General features: G+C 29.2%; 1 protein-coding gene across 1 annotated transcript; it reads right to left on the bottom strand.

The window, feature by feature from the left end:
- Positions 1-763: 763 nt before the first annotated feature.
- Positions 764-9054, bottom strand: LOC145841654 (major facilitator superfamily domain-containing protein 6-like). Its single transcript, XM_082949006.1, has 8 exons — positions 8967-9054; positions 7545-7805; positions 6677-7090; positions 4679-4833; positions 2217-2465; positions 1755-1938; positions 1309-1475; positions 764-968 (listed from the first exon to the last, which is right to left on the bottom strand). The coding sequence occupies exons 1-8, from the start codon at positions 9052-9054 to the stop codon at positions 936-938; spliced, it is 1551 nt and encodes a 516-aa protein (XP_082805132.1). The 3' UTR covers positions 764-935.
- Positions 9055-10307: the final 1253 nt, after the last annotated feature.

The raw sequence follows: 10307 nt of genomic DNA, 5'->3' as shown, positions 1-10307 counted from the left end.
ATATTTACAGCTTTTATTTATCAATACTTTTTCTTCTTTTTCTGTTTATCACACGATGTTTTTTTTTTTTCAAATCAAGTTAAGTATTTGTAGGAACAAATTAGAAAAAAATTATAAGTTTTATTTGGCTCATCTGCTTCTAATAAATTACAAACATGCTTACACCTTTTTTAAACTCCATAAAACTTTGTCTAGGTTTTTTTAAATAACTTTTATTTTCATCATATACTTTTATATCGATTTTATTTTTTTGCAAAAACATTTTTTTTAATATTACAAAGTTATTACGTATACAAAGTTTTCAAGTAACTCTATTGAAAAAGCTTTCTAAGATATAAAAAATCAAGTAGTATTTTAATAGATATAACTATTTGCTTAACTTTTTATAACAGAAACATTTTTCTAAAGTCCACAAGCATTTCATTTTAAACTTTTGTTTTTTTTTTCTAATCATTAATTTTGTTTATTATTCTCGTTTAGCTGCATTGTGATGCAGTTAAACTCGTAAAACTTTTTCAGATTTTTTACGTTTATTCAGTTTTCTTGTTTGCTTTATTTTAGAATAAAACGCGTAAAACAAACAAAGATTATTGCGAATTGCACGAGTGTGTAGAAGAACATTAAAAAGTTTTATAAAAAGCAATGCAGATATAAAAAAGTAGTATTTAAATTAAATTTTAAAAAAATTAGGTCTATTAACTGTTCAATAATGGCTTTTTTTTCGAAAATTACTTCCGTATGTAAATATAAAATATGCTGCATTTAATTTTTGATAAAAAATAAAGAAATTTTTAAATTTTTTAAAAACGTCGTAATTCTTAATTTAATTATTTTCCATGTACATTTATAATAGAAATTAAAACAGATCGTACATACAGAACAACTGTGTTATTAATGGATATGATTGTTGTAATAAAAACAAAAGTTCTTTCGTTTTATATCAGTGGTTTTGTGTTTTTCTCTTCGACCTGTTAATTAAAATAATATTAGTTAGTTATTTTTTTATTTTAATGAGTTAAAAACACCGTCAACTAAAACAATATAAGTGCAGTAATGAAATTTATACACTTTGAAAAATTTAAAACTAAAACAATTATAAGTAGCTTTATTGAAACTTATTATAAAATTTAGTGTTTGAAAAGAAGCCACTTTATACAACAGAAATTACCTATAAAAACAAACAAAATTAAATCTAAACTAAAGTGCATTGCGTCGATTTCATAAAAACTTTTGAGAAATGAAACACTCATTTTGTAAGCAACTCATATTTCTTCAACTTCAAAAATAGAAACAAAATGTAAAACTCACCGGGTCGTTATTGTTCACATTTTTCTTTTTAGTTTTGTTTGCAACCAGTATGAAGCACTGGTAGGAAATCCCCGCCACCAAGCTCATCAGCGCCATCGAGTGGAAAAGAAAATCCCCGCCGTAGTCCAGAAATATTTTGCCGCTTATCGCTGCACCAGTTCCTGAACCTGAAACAAAATTTTCATTTTTTAAATAAAGGAAGCTTTCTTCGCACTTTTTTATTTAAGGAAGATTGATCTATAAAATAACTATTTTCTATTTTCTGTTTAATTTTTCTAAAGTTTAACGATTATTTCTTTATTGATTTACGAAAAAGTAACAGCTAACGACATAATCATTAACTTTTATCTATATAAAAATATTTAAACTTGACTTATTTATATAAAAGTTGCTATTTCGTTAGTATTGTTAGTAATTTATTTTTCTTTAGATAGTAATTAATTTACCGATAACTTTCGTCGTCGTGTACACGATGGCCATGGTGGTGGCTTCGAGACCTTTGGGCGAAATGTTGGAAGCTTTTATGCAAATCGTGGTCCAAGCCAGGGCGTAGCTGATTGGACGAAATATTATTTCCATCGGAATGAGCATCCACGATTGGCTTATGATCGTGTACAGGAAAAACCTTACCTGAAATATTAAAGATTTTTTTTGTTTACTTTAAAAACTTTGGAAGGAAACAGTATAGTTTTTATAGAAAATAAAATAAACTTGAAAAAAGTGCTAAATTAATGCAAGTTTATAAAAAATAACATAATAACACATACTTCAATAGCAGACTAAACGGCTTAAAAATGTCAGAAGTTTTTTAGACGTAAATTATTTTTATAAATTGTAACAAATTTGAAAATTTTTGTATTTATTATGTACTTTCGTAAACGAAAAAATAAGTCAATTCTCAAACTCACTGCAAAGCTGACCATGGTGAGGCTTATTATGACGTCACAGCCCAGCTTCCTGATCACCCTGCTGTTGAACGCGAACACGGGCAGGGCGACCACCGTTCCCGCGAGGACGCTGACGCCCAGGACGGTCCCCGACGCCCGCAGCTTGCTCTCCGCGTACCAGAACAGGTAGTTGGCCAGCATGGCCTGGTCCACGCCGTACGCCCACAGCACTATGAGCAGGGCGGCACTTCGCGCGTTCCACATGACTTGCTGCGCGAGAAGTTTATATAGAAATTTTATTGATTGTAGGTTAGGGTGCATCTTTATAAGGAAAAATTTAAACTTCAAGCCTTCTTAAAGCTAATCGAAAATACTAAACTACAACGAGTAATACTGATAGAACGTTGCAACTCTGATGATTAAAGCTTCGAGGTTTTATGAATTGGCGTCAAATGAAGCTAAGGCATCTATATTCAATAAAATGTTTAAAGAACTTTTTAAATAAAAAATGTCTTCAAACTCATTGCATTGTTTTATTAAGTAGAAAACAATTTTAAAAACACACTAATCAACAACAAAATATAATGTTAACGTCTATAAAAGCTAGATATTCCATTATTACCGTACGCCCACATGACTTTCTGCGAGAAGTTGAGGTTTTACAAATATTTTATTGATTATAATTTTTTATTAAACGACAAAAAAAAAGCGCTCAAAATATTTCATCCTAGGACCTGGTGCACGAAGAATGTCCACATCACTTTCTACGCGAGAAGTTGAGGTTTTACAAAAAGTTTTGTTTAAAAATATCGACAAATTCATTGCGTTGTTTTATTAAGTAGAGAATATTTTACAAAACACACTTATTGACTACTGCTGTGTTGAACTCACCCTTTAAATATAATGTTAACATGTATAAGCGTGTGTAGTTGTCTAGCTTTTGTATATGTTGATATTACATTTTATAGGTTAGCTCAACACAGCAGTAGTTGATAAGTGTGTTTTGAAAAATAATTTTTAATTAATAAAACGATGCAATGTATTTGTCGATAATTTATTTAAGTTTGTGCCCCGAAAAAATTATTTAAAAATTTTATTGATTATAGGTGCTTTAGCTTCATTAAAAGTCAATTTATAAGCCTTAAAGCTTTAATTATCAAAGTTGCAACGTTCTATCAGTGTTACTCGATACAATTTAGTATAGTATTTTCGATTTGCTTAAAGAAAGCTTAAAGTCTAAGTTTTTGCTTGTAAACTAAACACTAGCTTCTGTTTGAAACTTAAAATAAACTAAAAAAAAACTTAATTGATGTGGAAAGTTGTAATTGAGCTTTGCTTAAACGTTGATTTCGATAAAGTGGAAGTTTTAATCAATAGAGTTGCAAAGTTGTATTAGTATTTCTCAAATAAGCACAACAGCTACTTATTGTGTTAACTTAAATTTTCACGATTAATACAGCTTAGTAGTTGAATATATTTACACCCATATAAAATTCTGTTATAGATAGCTGTTTTTTGAGTTTTAGGTTTTTATAAAAAACATAACCTTAAAGCATGGTGTGAAATAATGGATTTTTTTTACTTAGATTTAAAAACAAATACTTAATAAATAGTTTTTCTTATATTTCAAAGTTAATAAAAATTTGATTTAACTTTCAAGCAAAGTTTACTTAAATTTGTTTGCGACCCATTTTTTGCAATAGTATAATGAATTTGGTAATATTTAACTTGAAAACGAACAATAAGAAAGCTTTTGTGTGTTAAAGTTCGAAGTATTTTTTTTTCTTTTGAAGAATTTTATTTTTTTAAATGTTATTTTGTAGAAAAACTTTTTAATGTGTTTAAAGTATTTTTTTAAACATAAGATTCTGAATTTTTGATTTAATGTTGATAAAAAACTATTATTTAATGTCATACAAAAATGTTTTATATCAAATTATAATTTTTTTTCTTATCTTTTTAGTTTTGTTAATTAATATCATAATTAGTAATAACACTGGTATTTAAAAAAAAATAATTAATTTTGCATTAACTATCGGTTTATAGTATTAAAACTACAATAAATAAGTATCATAAAATTCTAATAGTTGCTTCAAAAAAAAAATACTGAAACTTTGACGAATATCTAACAAACGAGCAAACTCTAACACCATTTTTTGGTAGATGACACTGGTATTTATATAATTTCATGTTTTACACTAACTAGTTGCTTTTAGTAGTAAAAGTACCAGAAAGCAGTATATATAATAATATAATAAATTATTTACAATTGTTTTTAAAGTTAATTTTAAAAAATTTTTACTCAAATCAAACAATCGAACAAACTTTGATATCAGACAGAAGTATGCTGCTTGTTTTTCAATGCTTAAATCAATTAACATGTTTTTTCATTTTGACTAGTTTTTAATAGTAGTAAAACTAGAAAAAGTAAGTATCATACAATTACTTTCAATAAAAAGTTTTAAAAATACAACCGAACAAACTTTGATATCGGACAGAAGTATGCTGGTTGTTTTTCCGTGCTTGAAAGGGATGTGCAGCACCGTAGCAACAGCCAGAACCCAGAAGAACCCGTTGCACAGGAACATGGGGAGGAACATCAGCTTGTCGGATTGTTCCCGCATCCTTTCCACGAAGTCTGAGGAAAAAAACTTTAGCTAATAATTTCTAGAATCATGTAAAACCTTTTGAGTTTATAAAGTGTACAGTTGTGTTTTAACACATATCAGTAATAAATTTCGTTATAAAATACTTTAAGATTTGTTTAAGTTGTTTTTTAAACTTTTCTGAAAAGGTTTGTTTTCAACATTGGTTAACAAACAATAAGGTAAAGTCATTGCATTAGTTTGCTTACATATACAGACATATTTTTAGTCATACTTTAGTAATCTATACTGTTCTAATAATAATTATGTTCAAAAATTTTTTTTTTTTGGTTTTAAATCGAAACATTGTAGCTAAACGATCGTACTAGTATTTACACCTGGTTGATAAAAAAAAAATTAAAACAAACGGAAAGAAAAAATTAAAGCGCAATATCTGTAGGATTAGATTAAATTCGTTACTTAATGAAAAACCACAGCGAAGTCTTTAAGCTTGTGCATTCTACGTTTTTTAGAATATAAAATATTAGTTATTATTTATTGATAAACGTACTGTTAAGTTCGATTTTGCTTAGTTTGCGTTTGACATTGATTGAAAAGAATGTTCGTAAGAAGACATAAAAAAGAAACAAGCAATATTTTTTTTTTCTAGGATTAGTAGCAATTACAGTCAAGTATGTATTTTTGATAAGCTAATCAATTATTCAAAAGCTGACGCATGTAAGAAATATTATGAATTTATTTTGTAGGAAACGTAATTTTATTCTTGTATTTTTAGTAGTTTTATGCTAAGATAAATTGTGATTTATTTAAAAGCATACAAATAAAAGCAAACAAAAATTCAATAACTTGGTAGACACAAAATTTGCAATGACTGTTGCAACATTGATGTAAATTTCATTTTATGGTTTGTATAAAAACCACAGAAACCAAATAAACAACAGTTGAAACTTTGCTCTCGCTAGCTGCCTGCTTGTTTGACTTTTGTCATAATTTAATCACTTTACAAGTTAATTACTCACTATGTTGCAACAAAAAAACAACTTATGTGAATTGTAAATTGTGTTCCAAGCAACATATAATCTCCTCAAAAAAAAGTACTATAGTTGGACATCCAACGATGGCAATTTTAGCCGCCAAACCAAAGATAAATCGTAAAAAGCGTTTTAACGAAAACAGTAAAAGTTATGAGTTTTGTCGAAGCTAAACGCAATTTTTTAATATTAATCCAAAACCACAAAAACCACCAAACGTTAGTTTTACATAAGCTATGTGCTTAACAAACACGATTTTATATAATTGTTTCATTTTTTGTATAGAAAAGTTACTTATGGTATTGCAACATTAAACATACATTACTATATACTACCATTTCATTTATCGTATAAAAAAGTTATTTAAATTATTGTAATACAAAAAATTAAAACTTTTGAACAAAAATATTTTGCTTTTAAAAATGAAAACATCTTATTCAGAAATATTACCTTTCACACATCCAACACAACAAAGCTTCCAACCATTTTAAAATAATTACAAATTAACTATCTACACAGAAGTTATAATGTCGCAACGCAAAGTAAATGAGCTTAATGCAACAAAACGCTTTTGTTACTTTAAAACTCTATAAAACTTTTTGGCCGCCCCTCCCAACGCGGCCCACACCATAAGAAATAAATTCCCCCAACAAGAAACTCTCACCTTTCAAGCAACCGACACTGCCTACAATGGCCGCTCCTCCTAACGCGGCCCACATCATAAAAATAAATTCCCCTAACAAGAAACTCTCACCTTTAAGGCAACCGACGCTCCTTATCATGGCCGCCCCTCCCAACGCTGCCAACACCATAAAAATAAATTCCCCTAACAAGAAACTCTCACCTTTCAAGCAACCGACGCTTCCTATCATGGCGGCTCCTCCCAGCGCCGCCCACATCATCTGCCGGCCGAACTTCTTCTTCTGCTCTGCCCCTCCCAGGTGCTGCAGCACGGAGGAGTTGATGGTGCTCTCCCCGCCGCGGTGCCCCAGCGAGGAAACGACCACCATGAGCGTGGCCAGCCAGAAGGTCGAGGAGAAAGAGACTTTGTTGCTGGTGACGTCACAGGTCGCGGCGACGCACGACGCGTTGGTGACGTCATGTGTTTGTTCTAGCGTGAAGGAAGAGTCGGTGACGGTTTTTATCTCTGAATATATTTGGATTGTGTTCGCATGTGAGGAGTTTGCGGTGAAGCAGGTGAATGTTTCGTTGAATTTGAGAGCGAAACCGCTTGTGGTGTTGTCAAGTCCTTCGGCACCTAAGAAGTATTAAATAAAACTATTATATGTAAGAAAATTGTAAAAAAAATTTTAAAATCAATGAAAACAATGCAAAAAAAAATTACTATTTAGAACGTTTTCAAGTCTAATTAGATTTATAAATAATTCGCAAGTCTAATTAGTTGATATTTTGACGCTTTTATAGTTTTGAGTTTTATATAACTAAAAAAACAACAATCATATATGTTATAAGGTGTTTAGTTTTTATAAGCTAACTTAATTTATAATTTCCTCAAAAATTTTAACTCTTTCCACAGATGTGTTTGAAAACAGCCTTTAGTAAAAATAAATGTGAGCTATACAAGTTAAGTTAAAACATCTTAAAAGTTTTACCATTTAAGTTTTAGATTTTTCATTGTGATCAAAACATTCCAAGAAGTTCTTACGTTTAGCACCATTTACACTTAAGACTAACTTTAAAAAAAAACTAACATATTTCGTACGGACGATACTTGTCTCCGGAAACGCTCGCGTACGGTATGAAAAACTGGGCCAGGACCGAAACGATGCCGATCGTGATTATGGTGGATATGACCAGCCTGGGCTTCCTGATCTTGTCCGCCAGCATGCCGACCACGGGCACCATCAGCGAGGAGAACACGCACTCCACCAGGAATATGATCCCAACCTCGTACGATGTCAGGCCCAGGTGCTTGTAATAGATGGACCTGTACACCAGCATTCCGTGCGAACCTATATGGTGGTAATTTAAAATTTGGTTCAAATAAGTTGATTATTACGGTATGCCATCAAAATCCATCCGCGTTCAAAATCTACCTGATTTTTTTATACTTTCTTTATTGATTTATTTCAATATTTTTTGCACTTTTTACTAATTCTTTACTTATTTTTCACTATCAATGTTACCCCTAACCCTTACCCTCGATCGGTAAGCGGTTCTCGAACTTGACTGGGTGGATTTTGATCGGGTGGATTTTGAACGTGTTCCGGATATTATGTTCAAAGTATTGCATTGATAACAGGTACCAATTTTTACCATAGTGTGTTTTTTTTTTGTTGTCTTTACAAAGCTTACTAAAAAAGAACTTAACTCACTTTTTAAATCTGTTTTTGTTTTGGTGAAATAGGCTTTCTTAAATATTGATAATATGATTTAATTAATTAACGTTATTCTAACCTGTTTTACTTTTTTTTTTAACCTACTCTGTTAAAGTTAAGTTTTATTTTGATTTAATTTAAAGAGTAACATTTAAAGAGCTTTTAATACTTAAGAACCATTTTTCAGAACTGAAAAAGCAACCTTTTTCTACGTAAAAAAAATTGTAGTACTTTTAAATTTCAATGGTAAAACAGTGTTTTCAATTTTATAAAAACATGGTTTAGACACTTAACAAGTCTAAACTTGTTTAAACATAACAAAAATTATTGTTGAATATTCTCATTGTTACCATGTATACATAAAACAAAGCTAAAATAAGATAGTTGTTAGACTTATATTAATACAATTTATTTTGTCTTTGTTGATGGCTATGATTTTTTTAAGCTAATTCAAAAGTTATTATTTTAAGTAAAACAAAATTCGTTTAGTAAATGTATAGAACATTATTTTAGTAAAACATTACGGCTACAAATAATTTTGAATATTATAAATTACGTTAGAAACTTTTATGTTTGTTCTTACTTCAGTTTATAACATAAATTCTAATTTAAAAACAAACAGTAATTTACAAGCAGTTGTATTTCTATTTTTTAAGATGCTACTTTAAACGTTTTAAAAAATTTGAGTTTACAACTTTGTTTAAAGTGAAGAGTAAAAAACTGTTAAAGTTGTTAAGTTTAAATGATAACTAAAATAAGAAAGTTAGTGTTTATAAATAATTTAGCTTAACAAACCTGCGTCAAAAGCAAAGTATAAAAACTTGATAGGTAGAAGCTTTTTGTCTATTTTTTTAACATCTTTCTTTTTATTTGTCATTTCCATCTTTTCAAGTTTACTACAAACAAATATCTAAAACTTCTATAATAAAAAACAAACAAGTTTAGTACAAGTTAAACTAAATTAAGCCCTTTATGGTACTGAAAATCTATTTTATATTTAATTTTTTAAACTGTGTACTTTTGTAGTAAAAATTCCAACAATATATACTTTACTTAAATTGGTGTAAAAATGAAAATAAAATTTTACTTAACCACTACTTTTTAAAATAAATCAAAATAAACTAATAAAAAAAAAGCTTTAACAAAGAAGCACGATATACCTGTAAACTTCAACTTAACTTATAAATAACTTGAAACGAATTCCTTACCACTTTAACAATGAAAACAAAATAGCTCAACTGCAAATAACAGCTAGCAATGCCAGCATGCGGCATATACGAGCACTTGAACTTGTTTGGCACTATTACTACTAAGAGATCGCACACAAAGCTTATAACAGCATTCTACTGCTCTGTCTACGACGCCTAATGTTTTATACGCTTTTTTTTCTGGAATTTTTTACGGTTAGTTATCATTTTAAACACTAAAACTTTTCAGTTTCAATAGCTGTGGAAATAGATTGCACAACATTCTGCATAAGCTGTTAACGTGTGTTTATTATTTACTTGTTTATTTTCACGAAAATCAGTACAATAAAGCATAGGATTTGTTTGGTTAACATAAAAAATGCAAACAAAGTATAAAGCGATTTACATGCAACCTGTATAGCAAAGTTTTTTATTGCATCTGTGAACGTAAAAATATATGTAAACAAATAGCCGAAACATTACAAGTACTATGATAAAAAAACAAAATTGCATGCTACCATGCATGCAGCAAAACTTTTTTGAATGTGCGAAAATGAACATACCATAAACAAAATCTAAACAGTGCAATGTGACGTCATTACACGTCATTTACATCACGTATGAGTACACTTTATGTAATTATGAGTCATAAGAAAATAATTAAAAAAACAGCTTAACCATTGTAGATTAATTCTTTCTGAATTGAGCTTAAAAATAAAATAATTGTTACTTTTTAAACTGTTTAAGTAATCACAAAAATAGTAAAAACAATCGTTTGAGATTAAATAGTTTGAAAATTTTTTAAACACACATTTGTGCTAGTGATAAAAAATTTGAAAAAGTAGCTCAGTTTACGATTATAACTTTCTTACTTTATACAAAACTGATGGTTTATATTTACTTATTAACCTTGACTTTAACATAAAATAGTAACTTAGTACAAATATAC

The sequence above is a fragment of the Thalia democratica genome, chromosome 7 (genome assembly GCF_965202585.1).
Source record: "Thalia democratica chromosome 7, ktThaDemo2.hap1.1, whole genome shotgun sequence".
Taxonomy (NCBI): domain Eukaryota; kingdom Metazoa; phylum Chordata; class Thaliacea; order Salpida; family Salpidae; genus Thalia; species Thalia democratica.
Note: the sequence above shows the minus strand (reverse complement) of the source record. Positions and strands in the feature narration are given on the sequence as shown.

Coding starts and splice junctions, on each gene's coding strand:
- LOC145841654 (XM_082949006.1), bottom strand. CDS start 9,054: ATGGAAATGACAAATAAAAAGAAAGATGTTAAAAAAATAGACAAAAAG. Junction 2,466..4,678: donor TACTTCTGTCCGATATCAAA/GTTTGTTCGGTT, acceptor CTTCTCGCGCAG/CAAGTCATGTGGAACGCGCG. Junction 1,476..1,754: donor CACGACGACGAAAGTTATCG/GTAAATTAATTA, acceptor ATTTTGTTTCAG/GTTCAGGAACTGGTGCAGCG.